The sequence below is a fragment of the Myotis lucifugus genome, unplaced genomic scaffold (assembly GCF_000147115.1).
Source record: "Myotis lucifugus unplaced genomic scaffold, Myoluc2.0 scaffold_121, whole genome shotgun sequence".
Classification (NCBI taxonomy): Eukaryota; Metazoa; Chordata; class Mammalia; order Chiroptera; family Vespertilionidae; genus Myotis; species Myotis lucifugus.
Genome location: NW_005871169.1, coordinates 1,914,179 through 1,935,200, shown reverse-complemented (window position 1 = coordinate 1,935,200; position 21,022 = coordinate 1,914,179). Strand labels below are relative to the sequence as shown.

The window sequence follows — 21,022 nt, the reverse complement described above, 5'->3', positions numbered from 1 at the left end:
TGGGGACATGTTCTGATCTGCGCTGTCATTGATCCTTGGGTCTATTGCAGCAGAGATTTCCCTATATTTTGTGTTTTAGGCATACGTTTCTTTGTGTTTTCTATGATATTTATATCCAGGGGCGGTCACTGCCTCTGTGGTTAGACTTGATTTTTAGAAATTTAAGAAAAATTGACTTTGGAACTTTTTTAAAAAAATATATTTTATTGATTTTTTACAGAGAGGAAGGGAGAGAGATAGAGAGTTAGAAACATCAATGAGAGAGAAACATCAATCAGCTGCCTCCTGCACACACCCCACTGGGGATGTGCCTGCAACCAGGTACATGCCCTTGACCGGAATCGAACCTGGGACCCTTCAGTCCGCAGGCTGACCCTCTATCCACTGAGCCAAACCGGTTTCGGCTTGACTTTGGAACTTTAATTTTTGGAGGGGTGCTTGTTCGGTTTAGGAAATGGAATTAATCAGCCTGGGCCAAGCAAATGTTCTGTTATTGTAGCTTTCTTTGCATTTCCCTCTCTGTTCTCTCTGGAGTCATCCACGCCTCTCTTTGTTCCTGGAAACTTTGGGCACCACTTTTCTTATCTTCCCAAAAGAGCTTTTTGCGTACATTGCGACCTCATTGTTTAGTGCAGTGATGGCGAACCTATGACACGCGTGTCAGAGGTGACACGTGAACTCATTTTTTTGGTTGATTTTTCTTTGTTAAATGGCATTTAAATATATAAAATAAATATCAAAAATGTAAGTCTTTGTTTTACTATGGTTGCAAATATCAAAAAATTTCTATATGTGACACGGCACCAGAGTTAAGTTAGGGTTTTTCAAAATGCTGACACGCCGAGCTCAAAAGGTTCGCCATCACTGGTCTAGTGCTTGTCCATGAAGACAAACTTCAATACCTTTACTAACCGAATTGTATTATGCCGGGTACACAGCTGAGAGGCAGAGGGAGAGAAAATGTTGGAATTTGTGATTCTGCTCCCAGTTCTTTCTAGAGATTGAATCTCTGCTTCTCTGTATTTCTTGATAATTTTCTGTTTCTGAGAGTAGAGAATGAGGATGCAATTCAAGGGGAAATCCACACAGATTTTCCCATTTATATCATCCTTGATTACATTATGGCCTCTCAACTTACTAAACCAAAAATTGTGCAGAACATTTGAAATACTTGAAAAGTGGACTGATTTTTAAACAATGTATCTCAAAATGCTATAGTTTTCTCCTTTGCATTTTCAGAATTCTCTTACATTTTGAGAAGGGCAGAGGGGCTGATGAGGAATAGAGAGACATGTTTGAGCATATTTAAATTCTTTTATTCACTCAGCTCTATGGTATTTTTTCTTCATAGGATCACATTTTCTTAGTGAATTTTGTATAATATAAATGACACATGAATATAAGAAAATACGTTTGAGTTACCAACCAAATCATAGCTCAGACATAGAAATGAGATAACTTTCATGTTGATAATTAGAGTTTACATAAATATTTGCAAAAATTAGTTTAACTATTTTAAACAATGTATTTATTACTATTGCTTTTTAGATATGAGCAAGCCTTCCTCACTAGTTGGGTTGGATTGAGGCCTGAGAAATACTTTTGGACAGGCCTTTCCGACGTCCGGAACAAAGGGACCTTCCAGTGGACCATCGAGGAGGAGGTTCAGTACACTCACTGGAACTTCGAAATGCCAGGTATGTGCAGGGCTCAGGTCGGAGGTTTGTATTCATTGCACACGTCCATCGTGCAAAACCTACTTCCTTACCTACCTGTCCAAATGGACTATGTGAATTAATTGTGCTTTCAGTATTTGCTCTTCTGTCCTACTTTTCTTTAACCCTCACCCGAGGATATTTTTCCATTGATTTTCATGCAATTTGGAAGGAAGGTGGGAGTGGGGAGAGAGAGAGCGAGAAAAATCAACATCGTTTGGTTGCCTCCTGCAGGCACCCTGACCAGGGTGGGGAGTGGACCTGCAGTGGTGGTACATGCCCTTGACTGGGAATTGAACCCCCAACCCTTAGGTCCGTGTGCCAACACTCTAAACCACTGAGCAAACCTGCTAAGGCTTTTTTTAAAATAAAGTTTCAATTAGTTTGCAATGGTCAAGAATACAAGGAAAACTGCTAGGTTATCGGGTACTGCTCTTATTTGAAAAATATTTATGAAATTCTAAATGTTCACAAATGTTTCAAATGGTTAACTTATTTCTGAAGGCTTACAACTATACTAAAGGGCTCCAAACCATCTCAGTGCAACTATGAATAGCGATAGTGTGCTTGGCTTGGTGGAGCACAAGGTAGTGCTTACTGTACTGGGACTCATTTCTGTATCTTGTATGTGCTGCCCTGCTTAGTCCTTTACATGCATTGGATTTGATTTTATCTTTATAAGAAACTTCCAAGGTAAGTTTAAGTATCTTCATTTTAAAGACGTGGAAACAGGGACTCAAAAATGTATGTGACTAGAAAGCTTCCGACCATGAATTTAGACTAATCTGTATAATCCCCAAATCTGTGCTGTTTGCGCCAACACCACTTGCCTCCCTATAAGTGCTGATTTGCTTCCCTAGCAGGTAGCTTCTGAAATAGCCTCTGACAGATTCTGTGCCTTCTTTATACACTGATATCACAGTATATAACCTTATTTAGTGTGAAATTCAACATCCTTTATAGCGAATGTTTCATTGTGCCTGGGCAAAGAGCTAAAGAAGGAATAATAGCTCGAGTGTATGAATTTACTACTTAGTCAAACAAGTCCTAATCTTCAGGAGTTCATTTAATTTGTATTCTCAGCTCTTAATGAGGTAAATAGGTCAGTATTTTGGATAGAGTGATTCTCTTTAAATTATTGCATGTTCTGAAAAATAGTAAGATTTCAGTTCATCTTTAAATAACTGGGCAATATATTAAGAGCTGAGTGCACACCTTAAAATATTGATAAGAGTGGTAATTATTACTCTAGGACAAACTCCTAATTTTGCAGGTGGAGTTCATTCAACCATAGGCTTTGGAGAAATTAATCCTGGAATGTTCTTAGAGAACAAAAATGGATTAAACTGGAGCTATAGGGAGTCAGAAATCTTAATGAAGATATTTTGAAAAAGATGCACTAGTACCTCCCCAGAACTTTAAGAATCACTCTAAACACTTAATGTCCTTTAAAAGAATAGTGATAGAAGATGACCTCATCTAACAGAAGGAATCCTAATGTTTTCAAAGCTCTGTCTTAATTAATTCTATTTGGAAATAATCACAACTGTGAACCAGAATTATAATCTAGTAAGCCTGACATAGTCCTCAGTTTATTTTATGTAGTTTGTGGGGTTTTTTTTACCATGAAAAAATTCATTACAACTCTGTAAGGTAGGTAGTGATATTTGCATTTTAACATGAGGCAACAAGTTCAGGGTGATTGAGTAACTAAACTGAACTAAAATCTCTCAGTGTATCTCATTTTCAAGTCTGTAACAACTTCTGTTCTGGAAAATCTACATGAACCCTAGAGGAAAAAAGGGACCTTAAAGAATTTATTTTTTTAAAAAGAAATGTTGAACTACTATTTTCGCCATGGCAGTAAATTTTATTCTGCAAAAATTATTGTATCGTTAAATGTCTACTAAAGGCGGCACCCTGCCAGATGTTAGAAATACAAAATGTTATCAAAACCGTGACCTTTGAGGTCATAATTCAGTTGGGGTCACAGGCCACACAAATGAAAGGTAAATAACGATTCCGAAGAGCACACATAATTGCCAAATGCCACGGGATCTCTCCTCTTCATTTCCTCAGCACATGGAGGTTTGACCACACAATTTGAGTCAGGTTTGTACTGTCTCTTGCGAGCATGGCCAGCCTACAGCAGCATCTGTTAAGCAAAGTCTGTGTGTTTAACGCAGGGAGAAAAGCTGGGTGTGTTGCCATGAAAACTGGGATCGCAGGGGGCCTGTGGGATGTTTTGAGATGTGAAGAAAAGGCAAAATTTGTGTGCAAACACTGGGCAGAGGGAGTAACTCGTCCACCGGAGCCCACGACAACACCCGAACCCAAATGTCCAGAGGATTGGGGCACCACCAGCAAAACAAGCTTGTGTTTCAAGGTAAGTTGCAATTGCAAAACTAATAAAGACTTTGGAATATCCTTCAGCTAAAGAATCAGCTAAGAAATTAAAACCAAACCAAACCAAATGCTGCCATGCTCAGGCTTCACCTGTAGGAATTCTGACTTTATTGATCTGGTTTATTTGTAAAGAGCTTTCCTTGGATGAATGCTAATGACCAGTAGCATTTAGACCAGCGGTTCTCAACCTGTGGGTCTCGACCCCTTTGGGGGTCGAATGACCCTTTCACAGGGGTCGCCTAAGACCATCGGAAAACACATATATCATTGCATATTGTTTTTGTGATTAATCACTATGCTTTAATTATGTTCAATTTGTAACAATGAAATTGGGGGTCACCACAACATGCAATGTTAAAGGGTCGCGGCATTAGGAAGGTTGAGAACCGCTGATTTAGACCAACAAAAATAACCTACAGCACAACACAGATCACAGCAGCCTTTCTTCTTTTGCTTTGCCTACATCATCCCATTCTCTGCCTCTCCTCTCTCCCAGGCTTTCCGGCCCTAGTCTGAGCTAGCATTTCTGTTCATCTTAATGAACGTTTTTTGCTCCCCCTCATTCATTTCCATTGCATCTCACTTTTTGCCCTGTTCTTACAGACCAAGCTTTTAGTTAACTGAATTGATAAATGAATCTGTAATAATGCCCCATGGGTATCCTAAAGGTAATGCTCCATTGTACTGATTTAAAGCCTGGTTATTGTGCCTCTGAGAGATGGGGCATTTCTGGGTAGGAGTATATGGGTGTTTCATGTCCCTTAAATGACAATTTGATATTCTGCAATTGTTTTATACACTCCTGGGCTGAATTGTCTATTTTCTCCTTATGCAAGCAAGTTCACCCAAACAAATGAACAAAGAAAAACCCCAGTGAATTTATTTGGGGCTTCCCCCGGCCCTCTCTTTCTTGTAAGTTCTATTCTTTCTAGAGAAGGTTAAGATTAACTAAATGAGAAATTTACTTATCTACTGCTTAGTAGTGTTTAAAGTTACATTCTCAAGACTTCTGTTATTCAATCCTGTGAATGGCCTACGGCCATGGCATGCCTTGTAAGACAGGCAGGGTTAATGAAGAACTTGAATTATCAACGTGTGTTAGAATGATGTTGCTTAATCTTCTCTAACCTGAGGGGTGTGGCTAGTTGGGTGGGAAACTCCCATTAGTAGCAATAGAGCTGAAGAACTATGCAATCCAGATTAGCCAGTCTGGGTTAAAAGCATAATTTATATAGAAGGGACTATATTGGCCTAAACAGAAGAGGATTCGATATTTATTATTGTTGCTAGGAAACTTTTGACTTACTACACAAAGACCACATTTATTTTATACAAAGCCATTTGCCTGAGGGTGGTAGGCTGTGGAGATATGTTGCAGAATTTTGAGAGAAGCAGCAGAATTCTCCAGAGCTGGGAAGTGAACCAAGATTCTAGGAGACGACCCAGGTGTGTATTCAACAAATCCACAGATGTGCGTCACTAAAAAGTCTACGGTTTTAGAGGTGCTTTGGGTAGGGTTTGTTTGGAAATATATTGACCGTCTTTGTACAGTTAAGATACAGGAATTATTAATAAAATTCAGCTGATAGTAAATTGATTTAATAAAATGAAATCTTATATCACAGTCTAGCAAGTTGAGGCAGCCACAGAAGTCTTAGGATTACTTAAGTGGAAACTTGCTCAGATCACCTTTGTCTAGATGGCTTGAGTTAGGGTCAAGGTGAAGGTTGCCTTGGGTTGCATGATGACAGCTGGGCAGCCACAGTCGGTTGGAAGCAAATTTCTTTTTCCACAAGCCTTGGATGATGGGGCCAAGACTCATGAAAAACAACGAATAAATGTTGTAAAAGTTGGTGGAGACAATGAACTCTTATGCTGATTGCATACTGATAGGTGTTTCCCAGACTGTCACTGTGTATTGCTTTTCATTGAAATCTGCTGGATAATATGACATATTCCCTAAATTATTGAAATATTAAATTGGTTTTAACTTATAACCCACCTTTTTAGATGCTCTGACAGATTAGTACAGAGCATGTGTGCCAATAGTTGTGAAAATATGCATCTACAAGGAAAAAAGACAAGGCGGTGTTGAAGGACACGGCCAACAAAGTGTTGAAAGGCTGCCAGGTTATTCCTTGTTTAAGCCTAACAGGATAGCAATCTGTGGCACAATTTTAGGGAGGTTATTTTCCTTCATGTTTTCTTTATTCATGTATACTTTCTCTGTATCAAAATTTTCTTTCAATTTCTTTCCATCTTAATGCTACTTTTCACACTAAACCAAATTAACCTTGACAATGAGCTGTATGCTTAGCCCATATGCCTAAAGCTTCTAAAATTTTAAGCTAATTCCTCATGTGCTATCAACTTTATTTATTTATTTTTTTAATATATTTTATTGATTTTTTACAGAGCGGAAGGTAGAGAGATAGAGAGTTAGAAACATCGATGAGAGAGAAACATCGATCAGCTGCCTCCCGCACATCTCCCACTGGGGATGTGCCTGCAACCCAGGTACATGCCCTTGACTGGAATCGAACCCGGGACCTCTCATTCCGCAGGCCGACGCTCTATCCACTGAGCCAAACCGGTTTCGGCAAACTTTATTTTTTAAAGTTTTCTTAACAAAATCATCACCCAAAGTTTGTTGCCCAAATATTCACTCATAAATTGATTTTTAGCCAAGAGAATTATGTTGTGTGGGGTCATTGTAATGTCTTGCTTTTCTGTAAAGGAAATCTCACCAAAAGTAAATAATTATTTATCTTGAGTTAATAAGCTATGCAGTGCAAAATAACTCCTGAAACCATATCCTCTTTAGCTGTTTACAAAAGGATTACATGAGAAGAAAACATGGTTTGACTCTCGAGATTTCTGTAAAGCTCTGGGTGGAGATCTAGCGAGTATAAATAATAAAGAGGAACAGCAAGCAATATGGCGATTAATAACGTGAGTATCTTTTTCTATATAATACTCTTCTTTTATCTATTTGGTGCTAATTATGTTGAGAAACATTTTATGTTCCCAAAATTGTTGGCTCATGGCGCTGCTATGAGTTCATATATTGTATTCCAAATCTATGGGCCCTTTTTTATTTTTTATAATTTATTTTTATTTGGGGGGGGCCTTTTTAAAATCTAGTTTCACTTCTGAATGCCTTAATTTTATAAGGATAAATCCTGTGATGAATGGCTCTATAAAAGTACAAGACACTCAATACATATTGTTAAATGAATAACGAATGATTATCTTTCAGTGCTTTACAATTATTTATTCACAAAAGGTGGCTCGTTTTTAGGATATATATGGGTTCTACCAAAAATGCACATCTATTGAATAATGCTTATATTTAATCATTGAATCTCTTTACCTGTGTAATTTTCAAATTTGATTAGTCTTTATAGCTAAACAAACTTGTTTCATGCATAAGCTTTCTTTATATCTTGTATATTGCAGGGCTAGTGGAAACTACCACGAACTGTTTTGGTTGGGGTTGACATATGAAAGTCCTTCAGAGGGCTTTACTTGGAGTGATGGTTCTCCTGTGAGTGATTTAATTTAATATATCATTTTCTTACTTTATCATGTAGTATTTATTTTAATGTTATCCTTTGGCTTAATATACATTTTTGGTAAGACTTTTTATTATGATAGCTAGAGACATTTTTCTGTGAAAAGTAAATGCTATTTTAGGATTATTATTCTGTCTCTGCCCCAGTATAGTTCTCTTATTTACCCAAGGTGTAATCATGTTGGCTAGTTGGAAAAAAAAATTAGAAACTCATTGTAGTAGTTTACATAAAATATATTTATTTTGATATGAAAAATTGGCATTCAAGTAGTTAAACTTCTTAAACATCAAGTGTTCTTATAGATCAGGAGGTCTGGAAATAACTTCTGATATTTTATTAATAGCCATTAGGTTATGTCAAACTTCTCCATTCTTAGGAATGGAGAAGTGAGAGGCTTGGGCACTTGCTGGCATTTTGGACACTAGTCATCACATATTTTTGTGTGATTTTAGTTCTATCTCCTCTTACACCAGCAACTTCTCAAGGAACTTGGGTAAGATGGTATATTTGATGGATCCATTGATCATGGATTCTTTATATCATACCTCTGGAAAATAGATCATAATACTTAGTCTAAAACCTTATGGACTATGATTCCACATTGAAAACATCACAGGGGACCTAAACCCAGCCCCCCATTATTTCCACTGTTCATTTTGGTAAACTTTGGTAGTTTTGTTAGCAACATGTCATTGGTCTGTTTCTTTTTAAAAAAGAATGAATGCTTTATGCTACCATCGAATAAAAAGAAAGTTTCCAACATCACACTGAAATATTATCCCTTAAGAATGGGTTATAAATGTAAGAACTTCCTATACTGATCAGTGGAGCTCTTTGCCAAGTTTTTTCTAAATATAAAAAAAATGGCTCTAGAGCAAGGCTGGGCAACCTTTTTGTGAGTGCATGCCAAAACCAGCAAAATCTCTGACTCAAAATTCTTCTGCGTGCCAATCCTAATTTTTTGAGAACATGTTACGCCTACTTGATATCTCTTAAGGTGTACATATATGAAGAACCTTGAAGAAATAATAGAATTCATTCGAGTGACAAAAACACAGTATATGATGATGAAAAATACATTTATTTTTTAATGTATACATGTTATGTAAAATTATTTATTTATCTAAGATGCACCTACACTGAATTTATCTGAAAAATAAAAAAGTTGATATTAAGAAAAAAATTTTAAATGGAAGATTATAAGAGAGGGTTTCCCATGCCAGCAAAGTTACTGGCGTGCCATGTTTGGCACGCGTGCCAGGGGTTGCCCACCCCTGCTCTAGAGCCATTCTGTTTAATTAGAGTAAAGAAAATTTTCTAATAATCAATAGCATATTCTACTCAACTTCAAAAGTTTCCATGTAATGAAAGCTCTTTCCCATTCATGTTTATAAATCTTGCTTTAGAAGCAAAACTATGGTGAAAAAGGGAAATGGTTTTAAAAATATAAATATATCTTTACTTTCCTGTTTGGGTAAATGATTGACATTGGGCTGATATAAATGGTGGGTGTATAATGTTTCTAACATAGGTTTCCTATGAAAATTGGTCTTATGGAGAACCTAATAATTATGGAAATGCTGAATACTGTGGAGAGCTGAAAGGTGACCCTACTATGTCCTGGAATGATATTAACTGTGAACATCTTAAGAACTGGATTTGCCAGATACGTAAAGGTATGATAACCTGTTCTTTCCTTTATCTTAGCTCGAAGAACTAACCTTCTGACATCCCAATAACTTCCCTTTATTAGCAGAACCAAACAAACAACATAAAAAATAAAGGAACTGGCAGGAGCCATCCTTTCACAGGATGAGAATGAAGTCGCTGAACACAGATAAATGTTCCAAAGGAACAGAAGATCAAAAGGCCACTGGGAATCCTAGACTCGAGTCACGTCCCTGGGAATAGTTCCCATGAGCTCTGATTTCTGGCTCAGGCTCTCAGTGGTAGGAGTGGATGTTCTACTCCGTGAGCAGAGCAATGACTATGCCATTTCTTTTTTGGAATTGTCACCCTTTGACCTACATTAGGTGAAAAATTTCCTAAGTCCGAATATTCGAAATATTGATTTCTTGAGGAAATGTTCAACACAAAGAACAGACACCATTTGGAGGATCCACCATATTACTAATGGTCAAAAAGTAGCAGTGATGCTATGAGTCATGATCTTGACTCAGAAAGGTCCACATATCCAAGTCAGGCAGGGAGGTCAGAGGATCCAGATTCTTATGCTTAAAAAAACACAAATAGACCCACCCTTGAACCAAAATATACATCAACCAGTTCTTTGTAAACAGATAAATGGAACCACATTGCCCTCTGCTGTGGGGAAACCTTGGCCACTGTCTCAAGTCTACTGCTCAGGACACTGTTGCTGTTTGTCTGCTTATTTTCCTTACTGCTGCTTAGACTAGTGTTTTCAAAATGGAGGAATAAGTAGTGGCTGATTTTTCTTTAAAGTTCTAGCTACAAATGATTTTATTATGTTTTGTTTCTTTATGGGTCATTGGTACTTTTATTCTTATGGATGTTGACTATATTAAACCAAAAGCTGAGAAACTTGAGTCCTTTTATCAGATTCCAACAGAGTCCAGATATATCAACAACTACTTGAAAAGAAAATTATTTTATTTAACTTTTAGTAAAACATACATTTAATAAAAATAAGATTCTTTAAAGAAAGTATATTTTATAAATAAGTAGTTCATATGTAATTTCAAATAATGAAATTTGAAGTAATTTCATAGCTAATAATAATATGTGTGACTATAAAATTAATATCGATTAAGCACCTTCTAAATACATATAATTCACGTATTTTACCTCAGCTATTTACACATAATTACTAACTCCTTTTTACTGTTGACAAAACTAAGGGCAAGCATTTTAAACCCAGGTCTGGAATTTGAACCTAGGCTTTCTGATTCCAAAACTGTTCTCTTTTCTTTCCTTTGTATGACACTGCTTGCTGTGCCTGAAAACTCTCTTTTGATTTCTGGTGGCCATTATTGTACCTACTTTGTTTATCTCTTCACTCCTACTTCTATTTTCCTTCACTTTCCTCCTCCATAGCATGATAGGAGAATTGGAGTATAGAAGGGAGGGGGAGGAAAAGAAAAGAGAACAATTAATTTTTTAGCTACATTTAGCTTTATTTAGCTATATGAAAATTGTGAAACTAGAAGAATATGTAATAGCAGAAGGGCAGCATACTTTATATTAATTTTTTTGTTTGTTTTCCAGGCCAAACACCAAAACCCGAGCCAACACCAACTCCTGAAGACAGTAGGTGTTTTATTTTCTGATCTCTATATTGATAGCTTTTCTCCGCTCTTTTTTCTCACAATGAAAAACAAAACAAAACAAATTTGCCCTAAGAAGGTGGAGAGCAGAAGTTGTTAATATCTTTGAAAATCTCATGCAAGTTTGGATCTTTCTCTCCAGACAGATGTTCATGAACACAAATATCAAGCAGATATTAGTACAATGAATGTTTACAAATCAAATCCAAGATCACTGTTCCTTCTTTAGCACAGGTATTAGTTTCCTAGGGCTGCTGTAACAAACTTCCACAAACTTGGTGGCTTAAAGTGACAGCCATTTATTCCCTGACCTGGAAGTAAGAAATAGGAACTCAGCTTCACTGAGCTGAAACCAAGGCATTGGCAGGACCATGCTCCCTCCAGAGGCTCAAAGGGGGGATCTCTTCCCTTGCCTTTACCAGCTTCTAGAGCCGCATTCCTGGCATTGTTATTTCATGGCCCCTTTCTTCATCTTCAGAACCAGCAATGTGGCTTCATTTGTCACATTGTTTTCTTCTTCTGGAGTCAACTCTCCCTCTGCCTCCCTCTATCAGGATGCTTGAGATTACATTTAGGGCCCAACCACATAATCTAGGATGGTCTCTCCATCTCCCTTAATTTAGTCCCATCTACCAAGTGCCTTTTCTGTGTAAAGTAACATTCACAGATTCCAGAGATTAGGATCTAGATATCTTTGGGAGCTTCTATTTAGCCTACACCAGAGGAGAATCATAGAATTTTATGGTTTGGCAACAGCCATAGGAGTCCTGGTTTGTGAATTCTTTGGTTTTCCCGTTATACACCGAAGCACCCTAGTCCCACCTATTACAAGTTGTTTGTTCTATTGAGATAAAAGATGCTTTCTCACGGCCTCCACTTCTTACACCTAGAACATCACTGGTGCCTGGATGTAAATCCTTCCAGCTATGTGATCCTATTGATGAAGGTAAAGCTGGAAGTTCCTTTACCCAATAGAGATACCAGTTCATGGAACTTAGTTGGGAAGAGAACATAGTGAGCTTGTACAGAGTTGGTGGCAAGGGGCAATCTGGCCTTAGGTATTTCAGTCTGTATTTAGAATAAGCATCCTGCTTAATCTGGGCTCTCGGAGTTGCAGACACCTCTGATATAGTAGCCACTCTGCCCTTTTCATTTGTGTGTACCATACATACCAGATTCTTGAATTCACCAAAGTAAAATCCATCACCCTTTTCCATGAATTTTTCAGATCCACCGGTCACTGAAGATGGGTGGGTTATTTACAAAGACTACCAGTATTATTTTAGTAAAGAGTCGGAAACAATGGACAATGCACGAGAATTTTGCAAGAGGAATTTTGGTGATCTTGTTTCCATTCAAAGTGAAAGTGAAAAGAAGTTTCTATGGAAATATGTAAGAAATATGATTAATTTAAGAATGGACCACTGACATGTGTTAAGCAAAGATAATGTCTATAGTTGGTACCCTGTGCTGCAATTTTAAATTATGTGATGAATTTTCACCTTCTAGGGTCAGGGTAAAGACATAAATGTGGGGATGTTGGCCATAATAGAAAGGAATGACCTGTTGCTTGAATATTCAGTGAAGAATCACAGAACCCATCGACAGTTTGTAGTCTGGGCTTTGTGAGGATCCAGACTTCATGGCTTTGAGTTCACTAATTTGATTTTCAAAGATTGTAATATCTAACTAGTTGTTTATATCAATTCTTTGTGTATAGTGCAGGTTGATTATTAATTTAAAAATCTACTTTAGTTGGACCAAATTGTTGGTTAATAGGTAGTACATCTTGATTATTCATATAAAAATCTTTCTTGTCAGCTAAGAGTGAAGTAATTTGTTTTTTCTAAGAGTTCTTGGTTCAATCTTTCTCTTTAAAAATCTTCATGGCATTCTTGTTGCCAGAAAAAGGATAGGAAAGAGAGCAGGAAAAAAGTTGAATAGTAATGAGAAATAAAGATTTATTTGATTACAAAGGTAGTAAGAGTGTAGTCTGACTTATCTTCATCTTTGTAGATATACCTTGGTTTGATATTCTCTAATATTGCACAAATATATGCATGGATCAAGAAGTCTTTCCTTAGACACATAATCCTAAATGGTGACTTTGTTTAACAGATGGCCTTCAACAACCTAATTACTATAGACATTCGATATTATAGAGCTACTTCAGATATTTGCTTTATAAATGCAAGTTGTTATATAATGTGCATATTTTTATTTTTATTTTTATGAAAAACATAACATTGGATATACTACAAGATTTCTACATGAATCTCTTCCTTAGAAAAAGTTCCAAATAGGTTGCTTCATTAATGTATAGGTTTTATGTAAGAATTTGCTTATTATGTAAATATAGATTGAACTATATGTAAACTTCCATGTTTTAGGTAAACAGGATGGATGCACAGCCAGCATATTTTATTGGTTTATTGATCAGCTTGGATAGAAAGTTTTCGTAAGTAAATAAAAATAAAATGACTTTGCTTAAGATAGTGATTGGATAAACACCTAAGTTATTTTGAGGATTTTATTTTGCTGAATGCATTTTTAAAAATCCACCAGGGTTCTTAACCTAAAAAGCATCTTTTATAAAACCAAAAAGAATTAGAAATAATCCTGTTAAATGTCTTCAGTATTCTAATTTTTGAATAACTCAAAATCTGATTTAATCTTGCAAAACTTTACCTGTCTTTGTTTTTGAATGCTGTCACCTGTTAGTAAATCATCTTCTAAGAAGATGTATTATATACATATGAACACTGAATTTATTTTAAAAATTACAATTTCCACTTGGATGCCTTGACGCACAGAACTAAAGGGTCCTTTTATGTTCCTCCACTCACTGCTTTAACATCACAACTTTGAAAAAGGGTGTTAACTGCATGAGACGCTTTCCCTCAAAGAAATGACTCTACCATTTTCCATAGGGTACAGGGGCCAGGAAAGCTATGGGAGGGAGGAAATTAGTATGTTTGGGGGGTTTCTTCGCTTGTTCATTTATATACGTGTTCTCCTAAGTCTGAAGAGCAGATATGTCTTCCTGGCTCATGCACAGATGTTTTAGCCACACATGTTCCCTCTGGCTATTATTGCCATTTTTGTGTAATGAGACCTAAACTCACACTCATGATTTTTAAAGATCAGAAATGTTTGAAGCTCTTTTGGATAGGCATGAGAGATCTCTTCAATGATCTCTTGGTCCTTTTCCTACTAAATGTCTCTGAATTCCTATAATTTATTAAAATAAATATTGGTCCATATCACTTAAGAAAAACAAGAGAAAACATGACATTTAGAGGACGGGCTTCATGAGAAACTCTACATTCTCAGCCTCTCCATGGTGGTTGTGTTTGTGGCAATGATGCCTAAGAAGTATTATGGGAGATGAGTCAGGAAGCGGGCTCTCACCTGACACCAAATCTGCCAGAGCTTTGATCTTGGACTTTCAGCCTCCAGACAGTGAGAAATAAATTTCTGTTTATAAAAAAAAAGAAGTATGGGAGGATTTTTGCTCTGACCCACTTCCAAAGTAATGGGCATCTCCATTTCTTCTCCCACTTCAAGGCTAAAGGCAGCTTCTTCCAGGAAGGGCAAAGAAAGCAGAGTAGCCAAAGCATCAGGTTGCTACAGGAGCACAATGTACCAGAAGCACCACCGACCTTTGGGGTTTTCTTGCTAGTCTCTCTAGAACCTCTCTCTAGAACCCTCTCTCTAGAACTGCTCTCTAGAATCCTCTCTTCTATTAGCTTAGGATCCTGTGATTCCTTCATCTTGATTGACTTGCCTGTTCCCTCCACTAGGCTGTAGCTAGTTATTCTAATGATTGGACTTTTATTAAATGCCTGAATTTTGTTTTCCAGTTGGATGGATGAAAGCAAGGTGAATTTTGTGGCTTGGGCCCCAGGTGAACCCAATTTTGCAAATGACGATGAAAACTGTGTAGTCATGTATGCAAATTCAGGTAGATAATATACATATCTTGAGTTTGGCTTGTGGTGTGATGTGTCATTTGTTACCTCCTTAGGCTAAAAGTAGAAGGTTGTGCAATTAAGTCAGAAAGAAGAGAGAATAAAGGAGAGTTCTGATTTTAGCCATCTAATCATTGAATTTTTAAAGCAAAGGGATGCTTAACATTTATTCTATTAAATTACACAATCATCTCATTTCTCATCTTATGAAATATTTTTTTTATGTTCTGATTTGAAGAAAATATCCAGAATGTTTATCTCCTTTATCTCTCTCTCCAGTCTTTGTCTTCTAAATTGGAATAAAGATAGAACCTATCTGTTGAGAAAATTAAACAAGATAATACTTCTAAAACACTAAATAAATGTTTGGTATATAGAGAGTTCGTTATAACATTATTACCATTTGCTGTAACTGGCTATTTAGATACTATATCTGTAATTCCAAGTGTGTACATGGCTCATAGGAAGCTCTTTATAAAGTTGAACTATTATTAGTTCAAGTGAAAGAGTGAAAGGATATTACATTGGCTTTTTGAGTCACTTGAATGAATTAAAGTTTGGTTGTAGTCTAAACCACTTTTGAGAACCCTTCATATATGTATATATATAAATATATATGTATATATGCATTTTTAAACATGCAAATCTAATTTAACTATTTTGTTCTTTGCCAGGGCTTTGGAATGACATTAATTGTGGTTATCCAAACCCCTTCATCTGCCAGCGACATAACAGCAGCATCAATGCCACAGTCATTCCTACCACGCCCCCAGCCCCAGGAGGTTGTAAGGAAGGTTGGAGTTTCTACAACAACAAGGTAAGAAAAAATGAGTTGCAATCTTGACACTGATTCTTTTATGGAGAGTGACAATGCAAATCTTTCAGCTTAAAGTTAACTTTTACTTTACTTCATCATTTTAGTAATTTTTAGGCAAGAATTGGTGAAGATTCCCATGTCAAATTCTTTATGGAAATTACGAGTATATATGATATATTATCCAAATGGTTGTACCCTTTGTCCAAAAAGAGAAAAGAGGTTTGCAAAAAAAGTTTGTAATAAAACTTACTCAATATTTTAGATCTCTATTTGGTTGTGAGGGAATTTATATTTAGCTATAATCTTTATAAATAATTTTGATGTAGTTCAGTAGACTTTTTAGTAGTATCTTTAATCACTGGATTTTTTCCTTTCATTCCAGTGTCTCAAAATCTTTGGATTTGTTGAACAAGAAAGAAAAACATGGCAAGAGGCACGAAAAGCTTGCATAGGATTTGGAGGGAATCTGGTATCCATACGCAATGAAAGAGAGCAAGGTATGCAGGCCATTGTACATTCAATCATGCATTTGAACATGTAATTTTTTCATAAAATTATGGAATACTAGAGGCCCAGTGCATGAAATTCATGCACTCAGAGGGATCCCTCAGCCTGGCCTGTGCCCCCTCGCAGTCTGGGAGCCCTCAGGGCATGTCTGACTGACAGCTTAGGTCCACTCCCTGCCTAAGCCAGCAGTTGTACATCCTTAGTGCTCTGTGGAGGCGGGAGAGGCTCCTGCCACCACTGCTGCGTTTGCCAGCTGTGAGCCCAGCTTCTGGCTGAGCAGCGCTCCTCCTGTGGGAGCACACTAACCACCAGGGGGCAGCTCCTGTATTGAGCACCTGCCCCCTGGTGGTCAGTGCGCATCACAGCGACCGGTCGTTCTGTCGTTTGGTTGATTTTCATATTAGCATGTTATTATATAGGATTGTGATTGAAAATGAGTTTGTGGTTTTCAATAGGAAAAAGTAGAAAGGGGAAAAAAATCAAGCCCATAGTGAGAACTATTTTATTTTATTCAGTTGTAGGCACCATGCTGGACATCTATATATATCAAAGCCTAAGCGACTGTTATGACCAGACAACCAGATGACCAGCTGGTAGCTATGATATGCACTGACCACCAGGGGGCAGATGCTCAATGCAGAAGCTGCCCCCTGGTGGTCAGTGCACTCCCACAGCCAACCTCCTGTGGTCGGGAACCTCCCACAGTCCCTCCCCCCGGCCGGCCCTGACCGCCCCGATTGGGACTGGGTGAGATGGCCCCGATTGGCCCCTATCGCTGGCCAGGCCGAGGAACCCCACCCATGCATGAATTCATGCAGCAGGCCTCTCGTTTTGCATATAAGTCCCTCTTCATTGTCAGAACAACTCTGTGAAGCAGGTATCACTACCCCACTTTGTGAGTGGGAAAGTGGTGTTCAGAGAGCCTGGAATCAGGAGCTTGCTGAGGGAACAGTAGGGTTGGGAATCAAGCTGGGTCTCCCAGTTTACATCCCCTTCTGTTTCCACCACACCAGCTTGCTCCCCAAAGAGGCAAAGCAACAGAGTCGTTCTAGTAGTAAATGAGAAATTGCTGATTTCCCATTTACTGCTTTTCTAGTCATGTTACCACATAACTTAGAATGCAATAAAATTGATTTTGGAATATAAACTTTGAATAAATTGAGAAATGTATTTTGATAAAATATAAGGATAAGCCAGAGCTCTGAAGAAGAGCACTGAAGGAGAAAACATATCCTAACCATATGGCAGGTTGTAAAATTCACTGCTCTCAGATGAAAGGTGCTTGACCACTTCTGCGTGGACTTCTCCGAGCCACCTTATCTGAAATAGATGTTAGGTTGAATTTGTGACTTGCCTCTTTAAGGAGGATGTTGACCAGCTGGAGGCTATTCAGATGAAAGTGACTAAACGGTTGAAGGGTTGGAAACCACAGCAAGTGGCAAGTGAGGAATGTTTGAGAGGCCACGGTTTCACAGCCTAGAAAAGAGAGGATGTGGCTTTTCAAGGATCATCCTATGTGGTTCCAGAAGGAAGGCCTAGAACCAATGAGTGGCAGTTACAGGGAAATATATTTAGGCTTAAACTTAGGAGGTCATTCTAGCAATTAGAACTGATTGGATGGGCTGCTTCATGAGTTCTCTAAAGGGCTGTGAAAACGCTTAAACTGAAAGGTACATCGAGTCCTATCTATTGACTAGTACATAATGTGGAAGAAGCTCAATAAATGTTTGTTGTACAGGTGAATGGGTGCAATGTTGTAGGTGAGAGATGTGGTCTGGGTAATTTCTAAATTCCTTTTTAGTCCCAAGATTCTTTGGCGTCTAAAATTACATTCTGGGTAAATGGTATTATCTCAAAAAATACAAGAAAAAAGAAAGACACTAGACCCTGTTTGGCACCCTCCCAAATGTTCATTTTGCTCCGTCGATGTGCTGACTGCTCTCTTGGAACACGTTGTATGCTAAACTAACCACGCGTTCCCTGAGCACTTTTGACAAGTTCAGTAACTTGCCAGACACTAAAGCAAGAGGGTCAAACCATAGCATACAATAAAAAAATTGTAAGACTATAATATCCACATTTCTCCAACTAGCCTACCACATTTTGGGCTTTGCTACCCAGCAGAGGAACACAATAATTGATCCCTCTCTTAACCACAAAGGGCTGATTCCTGGCATAACAAAATTAGAACCTGGGTAATAGAGATGTGCAGAAGGAAACAATTTTCACATAAAATAACATTATTCCTGGCAAAACAGGCACACGTTGTTGAATTCTTATTGTGGTTTTTGGCAGAAAAAAAAAGTCAGTGCTGAAATATTGGCAGTAGAGCTTTTCCACATTTAATTTTGAGTTGGGGATAGGGTAAAAGTTATGATCTTCTTTAGGAAATAAAACTAAAATAAATATCTACCCATGCTCTCCTCTCTCTCTCTGAAAAATGTTAGAAGACAAAACAATTTTTTTAACCTTTAGTTAATTGAAAAATAGGCACATTCCTGAGCATCTACTACTCTGCAAAAGAGTAATCACGGAGCCATGGGCTTTCCATGGAATTGTTTGCTCTTTTTTAAAAAATATATATTTTATTGATTTTTTACAGAGAGGAAGGGAGACGGATGGAGAGTTAGAAACATTAATCAGCTGCCTCTTGCCCACCCCCTACTGGGGATGTGCCGGCAACTAAGGTGCATGCCCTTGACTGGAATCAAACCTGGGACCCTTCAGTCCGCAGGCTGACGCTCTCTCTATGGAGCCGAACCTGTTAGGGCGGAATTGTTTGTTCTTGAATAAACAGATAATTGTGTCTCTGCAGGCTTCTCTGTATTTTGCATTTTCTATTAGTAACTTTAGTGCTTAGTCATTCAGTTTTCCATTTGCACTCAGGAGTCGTGTTTGCACATAAATATTTAGAAATTGTTGTTCTGTGGAATTGGTGCGTATCCGCCGAGGCGCCCACAGGTGCCGGCAGGTGTTCCCGGCCCAGAAGACAGCTGCTGTGGGAAACGTGGGGAGGCCTCAGGGCGGCGGGAGGGGCGCTTGCACATTGAAGCCTTTTACTGCTTCTGGATATTTTTCACCATCCCCTCTGCCCCGGGATTGATAAGGATACAAGAGGCCATATTTGTTCTACATCCGTTGAATTTTTCTAGCTCTCTCCTCATGATGTGAGTGCTTAGCATCAGGGTGCCCTCTGGGTCCAAGCACACGCCCTGGACAGCTGCTGAGCCCTAGGAGTTGGCTGCCCAGGGCGTGTTCCAGTTGGGCAGCTCTTCTGGTTTGGCAAGACGTGTGATCATTTGACAGTAGTATCTTGTTTTTATAAATAGTGTTCATTGAAAAAACTTTTCCGGATGAAGAGCCCTCTCTGTGCCTAGTGGTTCTAATCAGATTATTTTATTTCTGGAATCAGGATGTCTGCTAACTCAGGTGACAGGGCATGAATTAGGAAAATGTACCTCTTCTGCAGGCTTGTCGGCAGCTGCAACGCAGATCGGGGTGTGGGGCAGACTTTAGGCTCCCTTTTCCCAGGGCCCTAGTGCCCTTGGGCAGGGCACAACCTGTGTAGTCGTCTGTAGTGGCCCAGATAAAACCTCGACTTCTATTGTAAGAAACTTTTTAAAGTCCCGAGCTGAAGCAATAACACAAGGCAAGGTTAGAAAGCGTGTGTTTTCATCGTATGCGCTTTTAAATAATAATGAAGACACTGGTCACGTGCTTGATATTTTTAAATTAATGTATTTTGAATATTTTCCATATTTTCAGTATTTCCCGCCGAAATTACGAATTATCTTGTGATACTTTCTTTCAGCATTTCTTACCTATCATATGAAAGATTCCACTTTTAATGCCTGGATTGGGCTGAACGATGTCAACTCAGAGCATACTTTCCTGTGGACGGATGGGCGAGGAGTTCACTACACCAACTGGGGGAAAGGTTACCCCGGCGGAAGAAGGAGCAGTCTTTCGTATGAAGATGTAAATATCACTTTCAAGTCAGCTCTCTATACCCTATCAGTTTGTTTAAAGTCATCATATTCTCGATTCATCTGTGAAAAATCAACCAGAGTGCTTCTTGGTCTGATTCATTCTTGCAGATTTGAACTATTTCAGACTAAGCCAGCCTTGAAAGAAGGGGTACAGGTTCAGCTAAGAACTCTTCAGTGTGGGGTGGCGGCAGTGAGGGGCAGGGAAAGCCAGCTCCATGGTGGGCCTAGGTGGTAGGCAGGAGGGAACTGGGACCCAGCGTTAGCAGCTGCCCCGAACTCCTGAAGCTGGTGTAGTGTTTGGGGTGTAGTCTGGAAGCTACTACTACTTCTAACGATGTCCTCCTCCTCCCCATCATCATTACTGAGCGAATGTTTGTAGAATGCTTACTATGTGCCAAACACGGTGCTAAGGGCTTTAGTACATTAACCTAAGAGACAGATGATTGCTTCTTTATTTTGCTACTTTTAATCTCATATCATCGAACAGTCAACTAATCAGTGTTAAACACCGTGCTGAGCATTGTGAAAAACATTAAGATTTTGTTTTTAAAGAAGCTCACACTGAAGCTAGACCACAAGTATTATGTAAGAAAGAAGACAGCAAAGAAATGCAAGTGCATAATTAGCACCAGCTCTAAAGCAGATAGTAGTTCGGAGGAAAGGAACTGACTATTGGGTGCAGTGGTTTAATTAGTCAACACTTACCCGTGGAGCCCTTCACTGGGTGGAGGGAAGGA

At 38.4% G+C, this 21,022-nt stretch overlaps 1 protein-coding gene across 1 annotated transcript in view; it reads left to right on the top strand.

Moving 5' to 3' along the window:
* Nucleotides 1–21,022, top strand: part of MRC1 (mannose receptor C-type 1) — a 92,808-nt gene that overhangs the window by 51,137 nt on the left and 20,649 nt on the right. The window contains exons 11-22 of the mRNA XM_006093728.3: nt 1,549–1,697; nt 3,902–4,101; nt 6,946–7,073; nt 7,581–7,668; nt 9,228–9,372; nt 10,943–10,984; nt 12,230–12,393; nt 13,392–13,459; nt 14,865–14,965; nt 15,647–15,789; nt 16,172–16,286; nt 20,108–20,274. Coding sequence (XP_006093790.1) covers nt 1,549–1,697; nt 3,902–4,101; nt 6,946–7,073; nt 7,581–7,668; nt 9,228–9,372; nt 10,943–10,984; nt 12,230–12,393; nt 13,392–13,459; nt 14,865–14,965; nt 15,647–15,789; nt 16,172–16,286; nt 20,108–20,274 — 1,510 coding nt within the window. The remainder of the gene's footprint in view (nt 1–1,548; nt 1,698–3,901; nt 4,102–6,945; nt 7,074–7,580; nt 7,669–9,227; nt 9,373–10,942; nt 10,985–12,229; nt 12,394–13,391; nt 13,460–14,864; nt 14,966–15,646; nt 15,790–16,171; nt 16,287–20,107; nt 20,275–21,022) is intronic.